Source organism: Nicotiana sylvestris, chromosome 10 (genome assembly GCF_000393655.2).
Source record: "Nicotiana sylvestris chromosome 10, ASM39365v2, whole genome shotgun sequence".
Lineage (NCBI taxonomy): Eukaryota > Viridiplantae > Streptophyta > Magnoliopsida > Solanales > Solanaceae > Nicotiana > Nicotiana sylvestris.
Window position 1 is genome coordinate 18,705,353 of NC_091066.1, and position 21,636 is coordinate 18,726,988.

Here is a 21,636-nt window from a genome sequence, read left to right on the forward strand (position 1 = left end):
CGATGCATCATTAGCTACCAAAGCAACATTTGAAATCTGTCTCCCTTTTAAAAGGCATTTTGGTTTTCTGAGATCAGTTTCCCTATCACCTTTTTTTAGCCTTTCAGCCAACAATTATGATGTTATATACACTACCCAAAAGAGTAATAGGCCTGAAATCTTTGATTTCCTCTGCACCTTTCTTTTTGGGAATAAGAGTAATGAATGTGGCATTTAGACTACTCACAAAGGTGCCTTCTTGCCAAAATGTCTCAACTGTTTTCATCACATCTTCCTTGACAGTGTTCCAACATTCTTGAAAGAAATACATGTTGAAACCATCAGGGCCTGGGGCTTTATCTCCTTCAAACATCTTAACTACAGCTTCCACTTCTTCACTAGTGAAAGGTTCTTCAAGCCAGATCTTTTCCTCCTCTGAAATTTTAATCAACTCTTCATCACTCCATTTTGATCTCCACTTTTCTGTCTCAGCGAAAAGTTCTTTATAAAAATTGAGAATATGATCTCTGATTACATCTTCCTCCCCCCACCAAATTACCATGAATTCGAATTCTATCGATAGTATTATACCTCTTGTGTGCATTGGCTTGTTTATGAAAGAATTTAGTATTTCTATCACCTTGCTTAAGCCAAATACACCTAGATTTTTGTCTCCACGAAATCTCTTCAGCTTTTGCAATTTCCTCCAACTCTTTATTTATGACGTCTATTTTGGTATCTTTCTACTCCTTAATACAACATTGGACAATTTGATAATGATACATCATACTAAACCAACCTCTACAACCCTTACAAGGCACTTCCAAAACTCTATTGAGATCTGTCTAACCCTCATAGCTTTCCTGTTATACTCTTGTGTATCTAACTTTGTGAGTGTAGCAAAAGTTACTATTAAGAAAAGATGTATTAAGCAGAAGTGGAAGTGAAGATTGATACTCAAGTCATTCCCAAAAGAGATAGTTTGTACCTTGGGTCTATAATCCAAGGCAACGGGGAGATTGACGAGGATGTTACTCGTCGCATTGGAGCGAGGTGGATGAGATGGAGGCTAGCTTTGGGGGTTTTATGCGATAAGAATGTGCCGCCTAGACTTAAGGGCAAGTTCTACAGGGTGGTGGTTAGACCGACTGTGTTGTATGGAGCTTAGCGTTGGCCCGTCAAGAAGTCCCCAGAAGATGAAACTAGCTGAAATGAGGATGTTGAGATGGATGTGTGGACATACCAGGAAAGACAAGATTAGGAATGAAGTTATTAGGGACAAGGTGGGAGTGGCCTCTGTGGAGGACAAGTTGCGGGAATCGAGGCTGTGATGGTTTGGGCATGTGAAGAGGAGAGACACAGATGCTCTAGTCAGAAGGTGCGAGAGATTGACCATGGTGGGCTTGAGTAAGGACAGGGGTAGGCCAAAGAAGTATTGGGGAGAGGTGATTAGGCAGGACATGTCATTGTTTCACCTTACCGAGGACATGACTCACAATAGGAAGGTGTGGAGGTCGAGGATTAAGGTTGTAGGTTGACAGGTAGTTGTGAGTTTCTCCTAGGTTTACCAGTAGTACTAGTACTATTCTTGTATTCTTTTATTCCTGGTTCTATATTACTTGTTATGTCACTCGCTTCCATTACCGTATTACATTACTGCTTCTATTGCTTGTTTTATTTTTATTGTTCCTTAAGCCGAGGGTCGATTTGAAACAGTCTCTCTGCCTTTATAGGGTACGGGTAAGGCTACGTACACACTACCCTCCCCAGACCCCACGTATGGGATTAAGCTGGGTTTTTTGTTGTTGTTGGGATATAACAAAAAATTAAATAAGGATGATTGAAATGGAAGAGTACTACGGGTGTACTATGCAATAGTAGATTGAAAAAGAATAAAAAATACAGAATACCATCTACCTAATCTAAGCGAAAGTTTTATATCATTACTACAATTCTCACATATCCTTAATATAATTATAAAGTTTGATATCATATCTCCATATTCGAAAAAATATTTCTTGCAAGATTCTTAAAAGTTAAGATGCTAACCTACTTGAAGAGCTCTAATTTTTCATCATTCGCTCATCATACAGTTATGAATCAAACCAGACTGCTACTGATGTAAATGTGTAGAAACTTAACAATTCAAGATGAAGAGAAACTGAAACTAATATGCCATCATGCACCAGAAATCATGAAATCTTTCCAATAATTTATATTCACTAAAAGGGAAGGTACAGAAGCACGCAATGCAGATAATATGAATGCTATTATCGCTGGGAGGTTAAATATCTCCGCAAAAGAACTTTATTGACAAGACAAGTCAAAGAAGCAATTCAAGGCTGATAGCCAGTTAGTAAATAAGCTCCTACCTGTCAACGACCAAAGAAGTCGCACGTCCTGATGCAAAAGATGTGAGAACCTAGCAGTAACAGTATCCTGAGATAATTAGCAACTAGAGTGGAATGATCTTGTAACATTATGAAGATACAGTATTTTTCTTTTTCGTAATCAGGTAAAAGTGAAAGTTTCATTACTGAACAGCACAATGAAGGTTCTGTTAAGATGCTAAAAATTAAAATTTCAAGAATTGAGAAAGGCACTTACAACATTTTTGGCCAAAAACAATGCAGGAACTTGGTACTTTTCAAACATTATCTCTGCAGCCCTGTCAATTAAATTATCAGTCCACTGTAATTTTCAGTTTGCATTCAGATGACATGATAATGCAGGCACCAGATTGCCTTAAGAGAAAACATCTAAATGATAATGTTCCCTCAATAGTTAAACTTCATTTTTAGCTTTGAACAATAACTTCTTTACTTTATTCCAGTTCACGATGGACAACGTCTTTCACAGTAGACTCTTCTCATTAAGGGGAAGAAACATTTCAAATAGAGTAATTTCACAAGGTATTACACATTAAACAAGGTAAGGCTTCTATCTTGAGACTTGGGATCCATTCAGCGGCAAATGTGCAGTTCATCAGTAAACCAGCCATTACTTGACAATCCTCACTTAAGAGACAACCATGATAGGAATTTCAGGCAACGCTATGAGGACTAAAATGACCTCACAGAAAAGGTCAAGGTGGAAGGACCTAGCTTTGACCAAAAACTTGACCCAAATTTGTTCTTTAACTGTGCAGAAAGCTCAGAGGGCTATTTTGAGAGGTCAAAATGCTCAATCAACGCCACAAGAATCACTCTAAAGAGATTTTACAGATGAACTACTTGTAAAATCTCTCTTTTGCGGATTCTTCAATTCTTCTTTCTCTCTTTCAGTTTTTCTCTCCTCTCTTTATTCTTCTCTCCTTTCTCATATTTTCCCCTTCTCTTTCACCTTACTCCCTTGCTGGTGCTACATCACTGGTATCAGCCGCTCGGGTTCTTATTCATCCATTGAATATCCATGACCTTCTAATAACTAATCCTCTTACAGTGTTTTGCTGTTCTTCCTCCCTTCACTCACTGCTAGCTGTGCCTTCTCGTAGAAATGCAGTATAGTCACAGACTGCTAAATTATTCTCTTTGTTTTTAGCTGAGGACAAGATTAGATTGTTTCATGGGATATATATTGTTTTCTCATTAAATTATAATAAGCTTTTGGTGCTTATGACTTTAATATGACAGGAAGCTGTTGCAGTGCTCATTGTTTGCCCTTTGAAGTAGCAAAGACGTAGGGCCTCAGGATTAATAAATACGTAATTTTTACTTAAAAGCATGCTTCGCCCTTGTATTTTCCTAGTCTTCCTAATAAAACTTTATCACTGGAAAACAGAATTAACATAGGACGCAAAAATAGATATGCCAGCAAAAATATTTTAAAAAGATCAAGAGTTTCATTAAAAAAAATGATCAGCATATTCAGCAAAAATAAAGGCTTGAAATCTTGTACCTAATAATTATACAAGGCCCAAAAGACAAAAGGCATGATTCTTAGAATAATGTAAGGTAATGAGACTGCTAAAAGACGGATTGGATTGCTCACTTTTCCCTCTGCTGCTGAGTGTTCGAACAGGGCTCTGCAAGTAACATTGGATGCTCCTTTGGATCGATCAGTAAGCATTCCCTGTAAGTGAATGTAAGTAGACAGGGGAAAAGGTTTCTTTCAACAGTCTAAGAGCCGCATCAACTTAACCAAATGACAAAGGACGGGAAAAAGCAAAAAAGATGTTGCAGGAAAAGCATATAAAGAAGACAGTTTTTACCTTTCTACAAAATGAACAAGTAATATAACATCATCCTTATTTTATTTTTATTTTTTTGATAAGTAAATACAACATCATCTTTATATAAAGCAGGTATTTTCAGTGATCAAAGAAAGTGAAAAACAATGCAGCCCCATCTACAAAAATACAGTGCCGGTGTCTGTAGAATAAGCATGTTCTGTTTTGGGGATGAATCACTAATACAGCTTTATTTACATTAATACAGAAGCTATATTGCCCGGATACGGGTGCAAGTGTCTGACACATGTATGGATTTAGAGGTCAGATTGTCATCTCATAAATTCTAATATTCCGGATATGGATAACAGTAGGGGTGTATATACTGGGATACAGCTAATAAATGTTTAAATATAATATGCATAACAATTACTAGTTATTTAGAACATACAAAAATAACTCAACTTTTAGATAAATTTTCGCCAAAATCCATTTTTGTATAATTAAATTTAAGTTATGTTGAATAATAATTTGTAAGTAGTGTTAAATGATCAAAGTTAGCCCAATTAATGTTGTTCTTATGGATCTTGTCTATGAATATACAATGAACTGAGTTTGTGACCCAGTTAAATCACAGTATTTTTGTGGAATACGTTTTTCCAGGTGTTTTTGTAAAGGCCCAGTCCACCAGTAATTGGCAAAGATACCCTCCTAGGGCATTTCCTCCTTTGAGTTCAGTGGCGGCTTCAGCAGACAGTAACCCTAGCATGCACTCCTCTGTTTGAGTTGAATGGTGGCTTCAAATGATGTCTCCAACTGTTCTTTTCTGTTTTTTTCCTCTTCTCCTTGGTGCTTCATCTCTGTCTTCTTGGTTCTCAGTTCACCTTTCCTTTGTATAAGTATCCACCGAATGTTGACAGAACCCAGTACGAACCCTGTAACTGTACCGGTCTGTCCTGTCGTGCCGACTCCAGTGCCGTCGATAATTGAAGGCTCCGAGCAGCATAGTATAAAAGAGGACAGTGCCAGTAATCCAAGTAGTAAAACTAAAAGAAGGGGAAAAAAGTAATGAAGTCCAATCTTGAAAGTTAATGGTGTTCTGGGGGCCATTAGGAATAATTTCTTAAAACCACCCTGCAACAAACTCTACAATGTCCTAGATATTATTAATTGCCTAAAACTATCCTTTCAGCTATTAGGAAAATTGTGAAATAGGCCAATATCAACTAAACTAAATGAGATTAAAAGGAAATTATTTAGAATTTGTCTGTCTCACATAATAATTGTACAATATGTTTCATAGCACTCGGTAATCAAAAGCAAACGTGCCAGAGCAACAAGATCAGCGGTATATCACCTTACGGTGGTAAGATCCCTCAGTGAGGGTCTCCAGGGCACTCCCAGACTAGGAGGGGAGGATGTGACATACACAGAACGACCATGCAACAATAAGCAAAGCGTATGCCACTACATACTGGCCGCTGTATATAAACAGTCACTTTGCAGTCTGAAAGAAAATCCACGAACTATATTGTGCTGCAAATATCCATGGCAACTGGGTAGTAGACTTCTTCTGCCTTTTTTTTTTGGATAAGATTTGGAGACAGAGAAATATAATACTGCATACTCATGCAATTGTGTCATATTGCTTCAAGTTGAAAATCCCCACTTAGCTAAGTTGAAAAAATTTAGAGTAACATTGTTGCCCTAATGTTACATGGGAAATTGTCTCAACATATCAATGAGAGGAAGGGCCAATTACCTGAAAGCATGGTCCCATATGTTCTCTACAATATCCCAGTCCACAACCATCCCATCCTTGATGGGCGATAGTACCTGCCCAAGATAATGCAATATCTTAGTGACAGCGATAAGGAAATGGCATCACAAGGCGATTCTATATAAACTTGCAAACTGACCTCCATGAGATCGGCGAAATCCTAAGGCTTGAGATCCAACATACAATCTCCGCTTACCCTTTGATTTAGAGTCAGGAGCAGATCCCGAATTATCCTCCGGATTATCAGGATTATCAACTTCCACTTGATCAACTGATCCAACAACCTTTAAAAGATGATAAAATCAAGACAACTTTACACAGAAATAATACAATGTAGGTGACTAGTTGAAAGAGAATCTGAATATGAGCATATATGAAGGGAAATAAATAATGATATAGACATCACAACCCAGGCGGGTTAGTTTGTGAGTGGCTAACCTGCTAAGGATATTCAAGAATTCAAAAGGACACCAACAATAATGAGGAAAAGATTTGAACTAATCTTGAAAAAACAAGAGATATAGATAATTGATTATATAAAAAGAAAATAACAGGAGAGATCTTGCTGATTATCTCAGCAGCTATCTTATGTATAAAGTTTCCTGGACATTTTGAGCTGCTTCCACTAGAAATCTTATTGTTCAAGACTAAGTAGGAAATCTCTTTTTTTGTAATGGCAGTGTCGGAACCATCTTGCATGTAACTCGACTAATCTACCGGTTACTTGCTACCTCCCACCAACAAAGGTGTAGGGTAACACTATCCACCGAAGCATAAACAGATGGAAGGAAATCACCTACCTTTTTTGCCTCTACTGTGATATTAACCCCAGTCTCTCATGGTTCATCCTAACTTTCATTATCCGCCATGCTACATCCTTGAGTGCAATCAGGGACTTCTATCATACTACTGTGATTTGAACCCCATGCTCTCATGGTTCATTTTAACTTCATTAACAACCAGGCCACATCCTTGAGTGCAATTAGGGACTTCTCTCATTGAACCAATATTCTCCAAAAGCGGGTATGAGCAATATAATAAGATAAGCCATTTATATTTTGTCTTTTTTTTTATGACCGAGAAATCCGTCTGAGGCCAACTCTCATGACCAATTGCAGCCTTCGAAACTCGGAGATAATGGGCCCACCCCTCTAATCTTCTCCACTTAATACTAGGGTTTAGTTCGCATGGCGCAGAGATTGAACCTGTGACTTTTTTTGATAAGGTAAATTGTATTAATCAAAAGGGAGAGAACTCCCGTATACAAGAAGTATACTAAAAAGTAGAGAATTTACATCAGAACATGATTCTCTACAAAAGACGCCCAATCTTCTATACAAATAGGGGTTATATGAGTGCACCAAAAAACGATCAAAAATAAAAGACTATTCTTAATATGTGAAAAAGGAGACTCAATCCCATCAAAAGCTCTCTTATTTCTCTCCCCCGAAACTATCCACATGAGAGCTAACGGGGCGAACTTCCACGCCTTTTGCTTTCTTCTTCTACGAAAACCGGCCCAGCTATATAGCATTTCCTTTACCGTGCTTGGCATCACCCATTGCACACCAAAAAAGTTCAGGATCGCCTTCCACAAAGCCGAGGACACAGGGCAATGCAACAAAAGATGATCAACTTCTTCCCCTGAGCTTTTACACATATAGCACCAACTAACAAGTGTAATTCCCCTCTTTCGCAGATTCTCAGCAGTCAAAATCACTCCCCTCGCCGCTAGCCATGCAAAAAAGCACACCTTCGTGGGCGCCTTAGGAATCCAGATCGAGAAATATAGAAAAGAAGCCTCCTTTCTCACCAACATACTCTGGTAAAAGGACTTTACGGTGAACAGACAATCGCCACGCAAACCCCATCTCCAAGAATCACAAGATGGTTGAGGTCTGTCTTGCCCATATAGCAATGTCAATAAATCTTGGAGCTCCGCAATCTCCCAATCTTGCATGTTCCTTCTAAATGAAAGGTCTCATACTACCCCCCCTACATGCTCCTTACGAATCTGTTGGACCATCAATTCCTTCTAGTTTGAAACTCTGAAGACGTGGGGGAAGGAAACCCTTAGAGTATCCTCTCCACCCCACCTATGATTCCAAAAGTTGATTCTCCTTCCATCTCCCACCTTGTAAGAGATGTTGCCACCGAAGGATTCCCAATTCTTCATGATGCTCCTCCACATGCCACACCCGAAAGGTGTTGTGATTGCCTTGGTCCTCCAACCCCCTCCCGTAGAATCGTATTTTTCTACTATGACCTCCCTCCATAGAGCATGTTCTTCTACCCCGAATCTCCACAGTCATTTCCCCAACAAAGCTCTGTTGAATACCCTAAGATCTTTTACTCCAAGTCCACCCCACTTGTTTGGGGGAAGTAACTGTCTGCCAATTCACTAGATGATACTTTCTAGTTCCATCCGCTACATCCCAAAGAAAATTCCTTTGAATTCGCTCCAGTTTTTCTGTGATGCTCACAGGAGCTTGCAACAGGGACAAGTAATAGGTGGCCATACTCGATAAAGTGTTTTTAATGAGCACTTCCTTTCTGCCTTTTGACAAGTACCGTTTCTGCCAACCTGCTAATCTTTTTTCAACATTTTCGATCACTGGATTACAAACCATAGTATCCTTATGCGAAGCGCCCAATGGGAGACCCAGGTAAGTAGTGGGAAGGGAGCCCACCTTACATCTGAGAACATAAGACAAAGCATCGATGTTAGCAACCTCACCCACCGGGAAAATCTCACACTTGTCGAGGTTGAATTTTGAGACCTGATACTATCTAAAACCACTGCAAGACCTGCTTCAAGTAGGTCAACTAATCCATATCGGCATCACAGAAAACTAGGGTGTCATCCGCAAAAAGCAAATGAGAGACTCTTCGGGCACTAGGTACCCCGATCGGAGCAGAGAATCCTCTCAAGAAGCCTCCGCCAGCCACTCGATCCATCCTTTTACTCAAAGCATCCATCACTAGAATGAATAACCTGGGGGATAGGGGATCTCCTTGCCTGAGACCCCTAGAGCTACTAAAGAAACCACACGGGCTACCATTAACCAGGACATAGAATCTGACTGAGGAAATGCAGAACTTGATCCATCCCCTGCATCTTGCCCCAAACCCCATCCGCATCATAATGAAATCCATGAACTCTCAATTGACATGGTCGAAAGCCTTCTCAAGGTCCAACTTGCATAGTAAGCCGGGATCTCTATTTTTCCTTCTGGAGTCTACAAGTTCATTTGCCACCAAAGCGGCATCCAGGATCTGTCTACCTTCCACAAACGCATTCTGGGAGGACGAAACAGACACATCAAGAACCTTCTTGAGTCTATTGGAAAGCACTTTAGAAATAATCTTGTAAATGCTCCCCACAAGACTAATAGGCATGTAGTCACTGATAGAAGATGCACCTTCTTTCTTAGGCACAATAGTAATAAAAAAAGCATTGATACTTCTCTCGAAAACACCATTCACATGAAAGTATTCAATGGCTTCCATCAACTCCCCCTTCCCCTTGATGGTGTCCCAACAGAGCTGGAAGAAGGCCAAGGAGAAACCATCAAGGCCGGGGGACCTTATCACCAGCACAACTCGACACAGCCTCGTGCACTTCCTCCTCCTCGAAAGCCCTTTCTAGCCACTTACTGTCTCCCTCCCCTATGTGGTTGAACTCTATTCCCCCCAAAGTCGGCCTCCAACTAACTTCCTCTTTGTATAAGTTCTCATAAAAACCCACTATCGCCCCTTTTACCTCCTCCTCTCGCTCAATCCTCACCCCATCCACAACTAAGGACTCTATGAAGTTTCTCCTTCGATTTGCAACTGCCACCCTGTGGAAAAATTTGGTATTCGAATCCCCTTCCTTTAACCATAGCGCCCTCGATTTTTGCCACCAACTGGTCTCCTGAGCTATTGCTAACTCGACTATATCCCTCTTAACCTCCCCCAATCTCTCTTTCTCAGATTCATCTAACTCCCTCGCCCATTCCCCTCTCTCTAGATCCCCTAATTCATGCATAAGCTCCCTCATTTTAACCTCTACCCTCCCAAAAACCTCCTTATTCCACCTAATAATATCTCCCTTGAGCAATTTAAGTTTCTTCGAAAGATGGAATGAAGGTGTCCCTGATACCCCGTAGCTTGTCCACCATTCTTTCACCTTGTCATCGAAATCCTAGCACCTTCAACCACATGTTCTCGAATCGGAAGGGAGCACGCACCCCCTCCCTCAACATCCATCTAGCAAGATAGGCAAATGATCCGAAGTCAACCTAGGTAAAGGAATCTGCAGCACATTCGGCACCAGCTCATCCCAGGAGGGCGATATTAGAAATCTATCAAGTCTAGACCTTGAGTTGAAATCCTCCGCCCTGGCCCAAGTAAACCTTTCCCCTAACAGAGGAAGATCAATGAGAAAGTGATCATTGATGAAGTCAAAAAACTCCTCCATGACCCTCGAAATCATACTACACCCTAATCTCTCCTCCGAGAATCTAATAGTGTTAAAGTCTCCCCCAGAACCCATGGAATATCCCATTCCCCATCATATTGGCCAGTTCCTCCCAAAAAAACACCTTGGACCCTTCTCCTACCAGTCCGTACAATCCCCAAAATCCCCATTCCACCCCACTCACTCTATCTTTGACAAGAGCTGCTAAAAAAAACTCTCTTCTTAATCTCCTTTACCTCCAAGCTTCTATCATCCCATATTAGAAGAATGCCCGCGGCACTTCCCACTGCTGGAACCCAGTCATATTTTACCCAACTACCTCCCCAGACACTCCTCACAATCACATCCGACAAATCTTCCATTTTTGTCTCCTGAAAGTAAACTAGGTTAGTACCCCACTCTCTAACTCCCACTTTGATGATGGCCCTTTTGTTTGGGTCATTCATCCCCCTCACATTCCATAAAAGAATCTTAACTTCCATAAAAAATGATATCCCCCTTCTCCCCACCCCCTCTAACCGAGCTCCCTTCCTCCCTGTCACACACCCAACCCCTTCTCTGGTATACCACTACATCCTCTAAATTATTTTGCTTAACACCTTGACCCAACTTCCTCCTTGCACTATCATAACAAGATTGTTGCTTAATCTCCCTCAACAGTTCTAACACCCTATCTTCCTTCCCTTCAAAAGAAACACCAAGGAACTTCCCAAAGTTTAATAGTTTATCCTCCATCCAGAAAGACGTATCCCCTCCTCCAATCCGTGATGAAATTGGACAGGCATCTGCTATATGAACCCTTTCCTTGCCCCTACTGGAGGAATACAAAACCATAGCATTGCTAGCAATAGGAACTTTAGGTGCCGAAAGGATCTCGCCATTTCCTTGAGGGGTATCAATCTTTGAAATTAGCACCCTGCTGCTACATGAATGACCAAGAACACCAGTAGGGTAGCAGGAAAGAGGAGAGTATGCTCTTCCCCCGATGGGGCATGCTCAACGATCTTCCCCCGAAGTAGAAGAAGCTTGAAGTGTAGCCTCAACACAACTAAGCCCTAGAGCATATGAGGGGGCGATGGAGCTGGGTCCATCAGAGGCGGGAGGTCGTGGAATAACAGCACCATCTATAGCCGGTGTCGCCCTTGAAGCAGCGGCCATCGAAGAAGGGCGAAGGTCACTAGAGCTTGGTGCAGAAATGCCACTGTGTGTAGCACCATTGGTAGAAGAAGGAAGAACGATTGTTCCCATATGCTTAGGAGCCTTAACAGAAGCAGCTTGAAATAATTTGGGCCCCTTAGGATCAATTCTAATAGAATTGGGAAAAGTTGTTGGGCCCATGTAAGGAGGTCTAGGCCTATACTTGCTGAAAACTTGTCTGGCCCTAGGATAATTAGAAGATGACCGGCCCATTCTACCTTTCCAGCCCGCATCACTAACTCATTCATGTCTTTCCCTCCTGTTGAAGTTTTGTCTTCTTTTCCCAAATTCAAACCTCTCGCCTCTTCTCGATCTAACATCTGATTTTGGCTTAGACCACTGATCAGGTGAGCCATCCCCTCCCCTCAGAGACTGATTACCCCTCCCCACCCTTCTATTTGACCTTCCCTTTTCTTCCGCCACTATCACAAGTATAAAGATAGGGCGAAATTCAGGGCTCAACCACACCCTATAACTCAAGTAGCCATCTTCCACCACAGTGGAGATAGGGATTCTGCCCCCTTTCCTTACCACAATCCTCACTCGCGATAGATCATGTAGGTTGCAAGTGACATCAATAAAGCCCCCACAGATTTTCCCAATCTACCAAAGATGCACCGGGAGATCGACCATGTTGACCACCAATGTTTCGCCGGTAAAATGATGGTCAAGACACCCATCGTGCTCCACCCATCTGTCTAGATGTAAAAAGTTCCATCAAACCATATGTTTCCTCTATCAAGAATTTCTGAAGCTTGAGACTCGTCGAGAAATCGAAAAAGATATTGTGTATCCCCCAGTTGCGTTATTTTCAGCCTGTCATTGACGTTTCATGCATCTGCTGCTCAATTCCTAACAGCCTCTGGAGAACCAACCCATTTGGAGAAAGATCCAATCAGCCAAGATTTCAAGAAACCCTTGCGCCTAAGAGTGTGCTCCTCAAACAGCGAGAAGTGCGGTTCCTGCCCTACGTCAAGCTTTCGATGACATCTTCCCTCAAGTTCTAGAGTTGGCCAAGAGGAAGCTTTGATAAAAGACATTTTTTCTAGTTTTCTAGATTCTAGAGAGAAGTAGGAGTTTCTCTCTGTAGAGTCCATCATTTCTAGAAGGCTGAATGAAGAAGAAAATTTGAAATCTGGTGGAAAAAACCTCCCCCGTCACCGGAAAATAGTGAAAGTCGTCGGATTTTGGAGAAACTTAGATGGGTAGGCTCGGAATAGCCTCGTGAGGAGGCTGTCCGAAGGCGACCAGACGAGATCTGGCCGGAAATTGCCTCACGCACCGGCGCATGGCATAAAGGTCGCCGGAAGTGGGCCGCGCGTGGGAGGATGTCTGTCGGAGATTTTTCTGGGATTTGGTCGTGATGGGGGTGGCTATCTGTGGGTGGTGATAGAATCCTAGGATTCATGGTACAGAGATGCCTCGGGAGTAGTGCCTGAGAGCATCTTAGGGTTTCTGTTTTTCAACTCTAAATATTGAGTAAACAACTTGAACCTTTGACTTAAGCAACGAGTCCTACAACATTTGTCACTTGAACTTATCCTTGGGGGCATCTATGTTTTCTCTCTTTTCTTAAGGTTAAAAGTGGAAATGGTAGCACATATATGCGGGCCAGCTTCATTTATACTTTCCAGTTCTGAGATGTGTAAGAGAAGTTTTTCTTCTTCTTTTTTCAATAAGTACGTAAGAGAAGTATTTCTCAGTAATGAGAACAAGATCTTTCTCACTTTTTTCAAGCTTCTTTACTTTTTCATCACGGAGGACAAGATCTTTTTTATTTCAGGCGTTAAATCTTTTGAGCTTATCAACTCGGGCGAGGGGTGGTTTGATTGGATCGAAAGGGGCAAAATATTTTCATGCAAAATCAGAATAGATGAGGAGAACCTCCGGAGGGTATGTGAAGCACTCAAGCAAGCATCTAAAAGGGCAGGGAATTATTACAGACGATGGGGGTGGAAATCACAACATACTATTACAGAGTTTTTGTTAATTTCAACTACTATGGGCGGTTCATTCACATTGAAACATGGTTGGGGGACAATAAGAAATTTGTAATCATCCTTAAAGCTGTTTTCAACATGGGTTGGGGAGATATAGCCGATAAAATCATCCACTTTCTGGGAAAGCAGTCCACAAACAGATATAGACCAACTTATACTCAACAGACAAAGTCATATGTTGACACGGCTAAGATTGCTCAGTGGACGGTGTTAACAAAGGCTACAACGAGGGAGGTGGACAATGCTACTTCAGTTGACTCGGGTGGTGAGAGTCATCATTTTCTTGCTAGGTGCTTGGTGGGTACCTTCAATGATCCGTTCAATTACAGTCCAAATCAAGAAGTTATCCAGAAATGGTTTGTGAATAGATGGAGGATCTGTGCTGGTATGAGAGTGACTCCGATGTCTCATAATCAGTTCCTGTTCGAACTTCCTTCAAGGCAAGAAGTTGTGAGAGTCCATGCAGGGGATTGGTTCTGGAATGGACGGCGTCTCTCTTTACAGTGGTGGTCGGCGGTGGCTTGCACTGAAATTGCTTGCCAGAAATCTGACCAAAAATGGATTAAAGCTTTTGGAATCCCCGTCCACGCATGGAAACTTGATACATTCAGAATCATTGGAGATCTTTGCGGTGGTTTCATAGGTATTTATGAGGGCACGAAGCATCGGAGCCACTATCTTTGGGCAAGAATTTGTGTTAGCAACAGTGGTGCTAAATGCCCAGATAAGATAGAGCTCGAAGTGGACTATTGGAGATATGAAATCTCAATTTTGAAGGATGTGGCAGCAACACCAAAACCAGTTCGAAAGGCCGGAGAAGAAGGGTTGGGGATTTCATCAATCAAAGCAACGGTGAATTTGGGTAATGGTGTCGACAGTCTGGTCAAATCACAGCACGTGGAAGGGCACATTAATTCAAAAGCTGCATTAGACAGACAGCTGGACATAGGGCACTTTAATTCAAAAATATCGGGCCCTCTACCCGGTCTCATTAATTCACGGGCCAAGCAAGGGAATTTTATAATCAGGCCCAATGAAGCCAACAACTCAGACATTAGTAGAGTACCAGCAAAATATAAACTTTTATTTAAAAGGCCCACACAAGAAGGCCTATTTTAAGTCAAAGACAAATAAACCCATTAGCTCACAGTCTTGGCGTGCCATCAGAATTTTACCAGACCCCCGTCTTCTTCACAGTAACGATGTGCCTCTCTCATCTGGTGATCTTCAGCAGACCCATGTCAACCCAGTCATTATGGAATCAACTACGCAGGTCTCAACAGTTATCCCCCTCTCAGAAGCCGATGATGATGCTGATGAAGCTGAAACTTTCATCAACAATCTCAAAGGTCTTTCACTGAGGTTGAATTGGTCAGAATATGCGTCTACTGCTCTGGTATATTCTGACACTGATTCTCACAGTGAATCTCTTCCCCTCTCTTGGCATGACGGCGAGGCATTGGAGCTACAAGAAATTCACCAAGTAATTCAGCAACCAACAACAATAGAGACTTCTAAATGGACAAAACTAGTTATGGGAAAGGCATGCAAGGATTTTGGGATCAATATAGCCGGCTTTAAACATGAAATTCTAGACTTAATTCTAAGAATGGACCAGAAGAGACATGTTCAATTACAAAAAATAGGATCTCCTTCTACTTCCAGTAAGAAAGGAAAGGGGAGAAAGAAAGGGGAAACTGAAGTTCAGAATCTAATTTGCGGCATCAACTATGATGGGAGGAAGAAAAGTGATCGGGGCCGGCATTGCAAGATACTGTCCAGATGAAGGTCAAAATTCTCAGTTGGAACATTCGGGGGCTAAATGATAAGAATAAAAGAAGCACTCTAGCTTCACTAGTCAGAAGGTGGAAAGCTGATATCTTATGTTTACAAGAAACCAAAATGGATGGCATACCATCAAGTATGATTTTTCAGATATGGGGGAATAGGTGGGCTGATTGGGTAGAGTTGGGGGCAAACGGCAAGAGTTGAGGTATTATTATCTTATGGGACAAGAGATTGTGGAGGTCTATTGACTCTCACCAAGGTTGTTTTTCAATTACATGCATCCTTGAGAGTCTGCAAGAGGATTTCAGGTGGGGTTTTACAGGAGTTTACAGCCCACACAACAACACAAACAGGAATGACTTCTGGCAAGAGTTGGGAGCACTAAGGGGTATCTGGAATGATCAATGGGTTATAGGAGGGGATTTCAATGTGTGCAGATTTTAGGCTGAGAGATACAATTGCAACAGAAGAACCAAAGCTATGAGAAACTTCTCTGAAATAATCTCAGATCTTCAGCTAATCGACCTACCTTTACACGGGGCACAATACACATGGTCAAGGGGGAAAACAATTCACAGGCCTCAAGAATTGATAGGTTCCTTATCTCTATAGAATGGAATGAGAGCTTTAAGTCTATCAAACAGTTGGCAATGACAAGACCTATTTCAGATCACAAGCCTCTAATGCTAGAAAGTGGTGACTGGTCTTTAGCTCCATCCTACTTCAAGTTTGAAAATATGTGGCTCCAGCAAGCGGGGTTTATGGACATGGTGAAGGAGTGGTGGCAAGGTTATTGATTAGTGACAGCCCGGATTTTATACTTGTTCAGAAGCTGAGAAACCTGAAGAAAGACATCTCTAAATGGAACAAGGTAGTCTATGGAAAGCTAGAGACAAGAAGAAGCAGAGTTCTAGAGGAGCTTTTAGCTTTAGAACAGGCAACAGAGAACAGAACTCCTACTCAGCCTGAAAAACAAAGTTTACTTAATATGAAATTGGAGCTAATGGAAATTGCTAAAGCTGAAGAAACTTCATGGAGACAAAAATCAAGATGTCTATGGCTAAAATAAGGGGACAGGAATACAAGATACCTCCAAACAAAGGCCAACTCTCATAGAAGATACAACTCAATTGACAAGCTCAAAATTGATAATAAGATCACAGAAGACAAGGAAGTGATCAATGAGGAGATCTTGAATTACTACCAGAATCTCTACAAAGAAAGTGAAGAGTGGAGGCCTACTGCCAGCTTTGAGGAAGTAGCCAAACTCACAAAGGCAGACAGGGAGTTGCTAGAAAAAGGGTTTGAAGAAGATGAAGTGCTTAGCGTCATTCAATCATGTGCTCCTGATAAGGCCCCAGGGCCAGATGGTTTTACGATGGCATTCTTCCAAAAATCTTGGGGTTTCATTAAGGCAGAGGTCATGGGGGCCCTCAACTACTTCCACCAGCATTGCTACATGGTGAGGTCTTGCAGTGCATCTTTCATTGCTTTAGTACCTAAAAAGAAGGGTGCTGTTGAACTCAAGGATTTCAGGCTAATTAGCCTTATTGGAAGTGTTTACAAGATAGTTGCCAAGGTTCTAGCAGAGAGATTGAAGTTGGTTGTTGGGAAGCTAGTCTCTAGCTATCAAAATGCCTTCATCAAACAAAGGCAGATAACTGATGCAGCTCTCATAGCTAATGAGGTTTTGGATTGGAGGATTAAAACTGGAGAACCTGGAGTTATGTGCAAGCTGGATATAGAGAAGGCTTTTGATAAATTGAATTGGCCATACCTAATATCTATCTTGAGGAAGATGGGCTTTGGTGAAAAGTGGTTAAAATGGATAAGGTATTGCATCTCTACGGTTAAATATTCAATTTTAATTAACAGATCCCCTGTGGGTTTCTTCTCCCCCCAAAAAGGGATCAGACAAGGTGATCCACTCTCCCCATTTTTGTTCGTATTAGCTATGGAAGGTCTAAGTAAGATGTTGGAAAAGGCCAGACAAATGTAGTGGATTCAAGGCTTCAGAGTTGGCACCAATGCTGGGAATACAATTACTATATCTCATTTACTGTATGCTGATGATACTCTGATTTTTTGTGAGGCAGAAAAAGCACAGCTCCTATACCTGAATCTCACACCTCCTACTCTTTGAAGCCTTGTCAGGATTACATATCAACAAGCTGAAAAGCATTATCTATCCGGTCAACAATGTGAACAACATAGTAGAGTTGGCAGGAACGATGGGTTGCAACATTGGGGCACTTCCTTCCACCTACCTGGGCCTCCCATTGAGAGCCAAATTCAAGAATTGTGAAATTTGGAATGGTGTTGTAGAAAAATTTGAAAAGAGGTTGGCCACTTGGCAAATGTAATATATATCTATGGGAGGTAGATTAACTCTTATCAGCAGTGTGCTTGACAGCATACCTATCTATTATATGTCTTTGTTCCCTATCCCTAAAAAGGTATTAAAGCAATTGGATAAAATCAGAAGAGATTTCCTTTGGGAAGGGAATAACAGCTCTCACAAATTTCATTTGATAAAATAGGATAAAGTCATACAACCGAAAAGCAATGGAGGACTGGGGGTCAAAGATTTAGCAATCCACAACAAAAGTATGCTGATGAAGTGGCTATGGAGGTATGGTACAAGTGAGCCAAGTCTCTGGAAGAAGGTGATTTATGCAAAACATGGGAAAAGAGACAACTGGAGCACTAAAATTGCAAATGCCCCTTATGGTGTTGGTCCCTGGAAGTTTATTAGCAAATTGAACAATGATTTTTTCCAGAAGATCCACTTCAAACCGGGTAATGGAGAGCACATCAGATTTTGGAAGGACATTTGGCTGAATAACACGGCCCTTATGGATGATTATCCTAGCATTTTCCAAATTGCCATTGACAAGAACTCCTCAATTGCTCAGAACAGGAGCAACAACAACTGGAATGTGCATCTGAGAAGGTCTGTTCAAGATTGGGAAATGGAAAGTTTGATGGAAATGCTAGCAAGAGTGGAAAGCTACAACATTGATGAAGATCTTTCAAACACTATGTGTTGGGGCAGCAAGGGTATCTTCACAGTCAAAGAGTGTTACAAGCAAACTGCACTCAAAATCAGATGCTTGATGCCTGGCCATGGAAATTGATATAAAGGACCAAATTACCTATTAAGGTTATATGCTTCAATTGGATTGCATTATATGAAACTTGTTTAACATAAGACAACCTACAACCTTAACAGGAGAGGATTCCAGCTGGTCAACGGATGCTACCTTTGTAGGAGGAATCAGGAAACTGTCAGTCATTTGTTCCTGCACTGCCCAGTTGCCACTGATATATGGAATATGTTCTACAGTATTTTTGGTCTGAGCTGGGTTATGCCTCAAAATATGAGACATGCACACATTAGTTGGAGTTTGTGAAAAGTTGATAAGGCCATCAAGAAAATCTTGTTGATAATTCCTGCAGCTATTTTTGGACAAAGAGAAATAGAAGATGTTTTGATGGCATCTCAACTTCAAATCACTCTCTCAAGGCAAAATGCCTATTTGAACTTTTTTGCTGGACAAAATTGTCCCCTGTAATTAGTACTACTCATTTTTTGGACTTTGTTAGTACTCTTGTCCTAGATTGACACTTTGTATAGGGCCTAACTTCTCCTTTTTGTTTTTGCCTTTGTAACTAGGCCTCCTGTAACTATGCATCTTCTTGATGCTTTTTTAATGGAACACCTTACTTCATCAAAAAAACAAAAAAAAAGTATTTCTCAGTATTCATCTACTGCACCATTAGTTTTCTTAACTAATTTTACCTCCATTAACTATGTGATGAACTGCATCATTTCTTTATAATAAGATTGATAGAGAATGGACAACCTGTACTTGGTTCCTTTGATATTTGTTCGTGTATGAGTTGAAAAGAAGAAAGCCATTAGCAGGCTTTGGAATAAAGAAAGAAACCTTGACATGGGATGCATACAGCAAAACGTAGAACACTGAGATCCATTTTTAGTAAAAGAATAATAAGTCATTTGTTGTAAATAGAACACATTGCAATATTACTAGTAGCCGCTTAGCTGGAAAAATATGACAATAGCAGCACAAGTGGCCATAACATTCATATCAACCACATGCCGCAATTAAATAGCTATAGATGGCAAATGGATTCCTCTCTTTCAATGGATAGCCAAATATTTCAAGTCAAGGAACCAAAACCTTCTGGTAGCAGCTTGACTTTTATCCCAAGGAAACACTTGACATAGATTAAGGGCAAGCATTTACAAATTACAAGATTGCTTCCCCATGACCCAAAAAAAAAACATAACGGATTGAGATGTGTAAGTCTTGTATTAAATCCCCAAGCATAGAAGCTACTTAGATGTTAGAGCTACAACACCTTGCAGGATAATCTATAATAGCGGTCTCATGGTAATAACATAGAGTTGGCATTTAAATGTGGTAAAAGTTCCCATGTAAATCCATTACAAGTATCACATTCCCAAATCATATTCAACAACTATTCAACCTAAAAGAAGGTATAAATTTGTTTGAAGGGATTGTTCTTGAGGACCTGACAAAGAGCATACAGCTACCGTAAGAATTTATTTGATAACAAATAATCCACGCGTTGATGCACTCCAGGGGAAAAAACATCACATGGGCTATGGGATTCTCTAGCCTTTGAGTCTAATAGTCCTCAAGTTTCTCCACCATGTAGATGAGAAAACAATGTAAAGTTTCCTATTTTCTCAAATTATACCTGATAAATTTTATAAATGCTGAAGGGAAAGTTGGTGGAATCTCCCAATTTCAGTCTTTTGGTATTCTAGTTAATGAGTTTCATTTCTAAATATTCTAATTTCTTCAAGAAAAATAAAAAAATAATTAAAAAAAGTTCATGATCTATATTAAAATCATTAATCCCCAAAATAATAATAAAAATTGAATGCCAGGCAAATAGTAGCGTGCTAAAGCCATGTCAATCCATATTTACTACTACCCTATACACCTCAATTGCATCTTAAATGCCATGAAAGTTCAAAGTTGCTGCCTATGACCAAAGTTCTAAACTTTAGAAGCTTCATCTTTAGCAGTCAAATCTGGTGTTCAGGCTTGCATTTCCCAAAATTCCATGGATTTAAACTATCACTCTATCAGTGTAAAATTCTTTTACATTATTTCCACAATTTCACCAGTTGTAACAAGCTATGTACTTTCTTTTCGAGGTTACCACCTCAAACTTGCTATAGACAGGTGAAAGTTACCTGTAATTGTCTATTAAATAACCTGATAATGTATATAACGTTTAAAATGCTGGTACACGTAACTATAAAAAGCTACTGTTTTGTAATTATGCTTTCAAAAAATTTGAACTTTGGACCGAAAGAACGATTTGGAACATCTTACTGAAAGCTGCATTATTAATTTGCAACCTAAAAAGGACAAAAACTTTATAACTTACAGAAGGGAAAACGGCTTTGGGAGCATCTTCACCAGCGTAACCAGCTTTGCAAGTATGGCTACCCAAATCTATCACAATTGCTGATACTTCATCTGTAGACCCAAAAAATAAAAATGCAAACAAAAAAACGCGCTGAATTCTTGTGCCTATACTAAGAAAAATGTTAAAGCCGTAAATAGAAGTATTTAACACTCGAGAAAGGAAGTAACTGGTACTCGCCACCGCCGTACATGATTCAGTGATTCGAATTCGGACATTGATTGTTTGCTGCTTCAGTGAAATTCTCTATACAAGTCGCGAGGGCTTTAGCTGGGCTTTTGACGGGAAACCGGGTTGTGTGTCGGGTCAAATTGTTAATTTGGCCCTATACAATTGTAGTGGGCGTTTGGACATAGGAATTGTAAAATTCCAAAAAAAAAAAGCGAAAAGAAATTCCAAGTGAAAATGGTCTTTGAAAATTAGAGTTGTGTTTGGATATAAATATTATTTTGGGTTGTTTTTAAAGTTTTGTGAGTGAAAATTTTGAAAAATAACTTTTTGGAGTTTTTCAAATTTTTGAAAAATTTTAAAATCCATCTTCAAGTGAAAATTGGAAATTTTATGGTCAAACACTGATTTCGAAAAAAGTGAAAATTTTTCGAAAAAAAGTAAACTTTTTTTATGTCCAAACGGGCTCGTAGTTTGAGTTTGAGTCCCTTTGGATTGGCTTATTTTAAGTGCTTTTAAGCCAACATTTTTGTAAGTCATTTTGTAGTGTTTGGATAAAGTCAAAAAGTACTTTTAAGCACTTATGAGAAACTACCAGCTATGT

At 40.4% G+C, this 21,636-nt stretch overlaps 1 protein-coding gene across 1 annotated transcript in view; it reads right to left on the reverse strand.

Moving 5' to 3' along the window:
- The window catches only part of LOC104227832 (actin-related protein 4-like), a 34,547-nt gene extending 13,461 nt beyond the window's left edge, over positions 1-21,086 (reverse strand). The window contains exons 1-7 of the mRNA XM_070160669.1: positions 21,045-21,086; positions 20,826-20,917; positions 6,067-6,211; positions 5,910-5,985; positions 3,970-4,050; positions 2,587-2,647; positions 2,352-2,401 (exon numbers count right to left, since the gene is read on the reverse strand). Coding sequence (XP_070016770.1) covers positions 2,352-2,401; positions 2,587-2,647; positions 3,970-4,050; positions 5,910-5,985; positions 6,067-6,211; positions 20,826-20,917; positions 21,045-21,057 — 518 coding nt within the window. The 5' untranslated portion in view covers positions 21,058-21,086. The remainder of the gene's footprint in view (positions 1-2,351; positions 2,402-2,586; positions 2,648-3,969; positions 4,051-5,909; positions 5,986-6,066; positions 6,212-20,825; positions 20,918-21,044) is intronic.
- Positions 21,087-21,636: the final 550 nt, after the last annotated feature.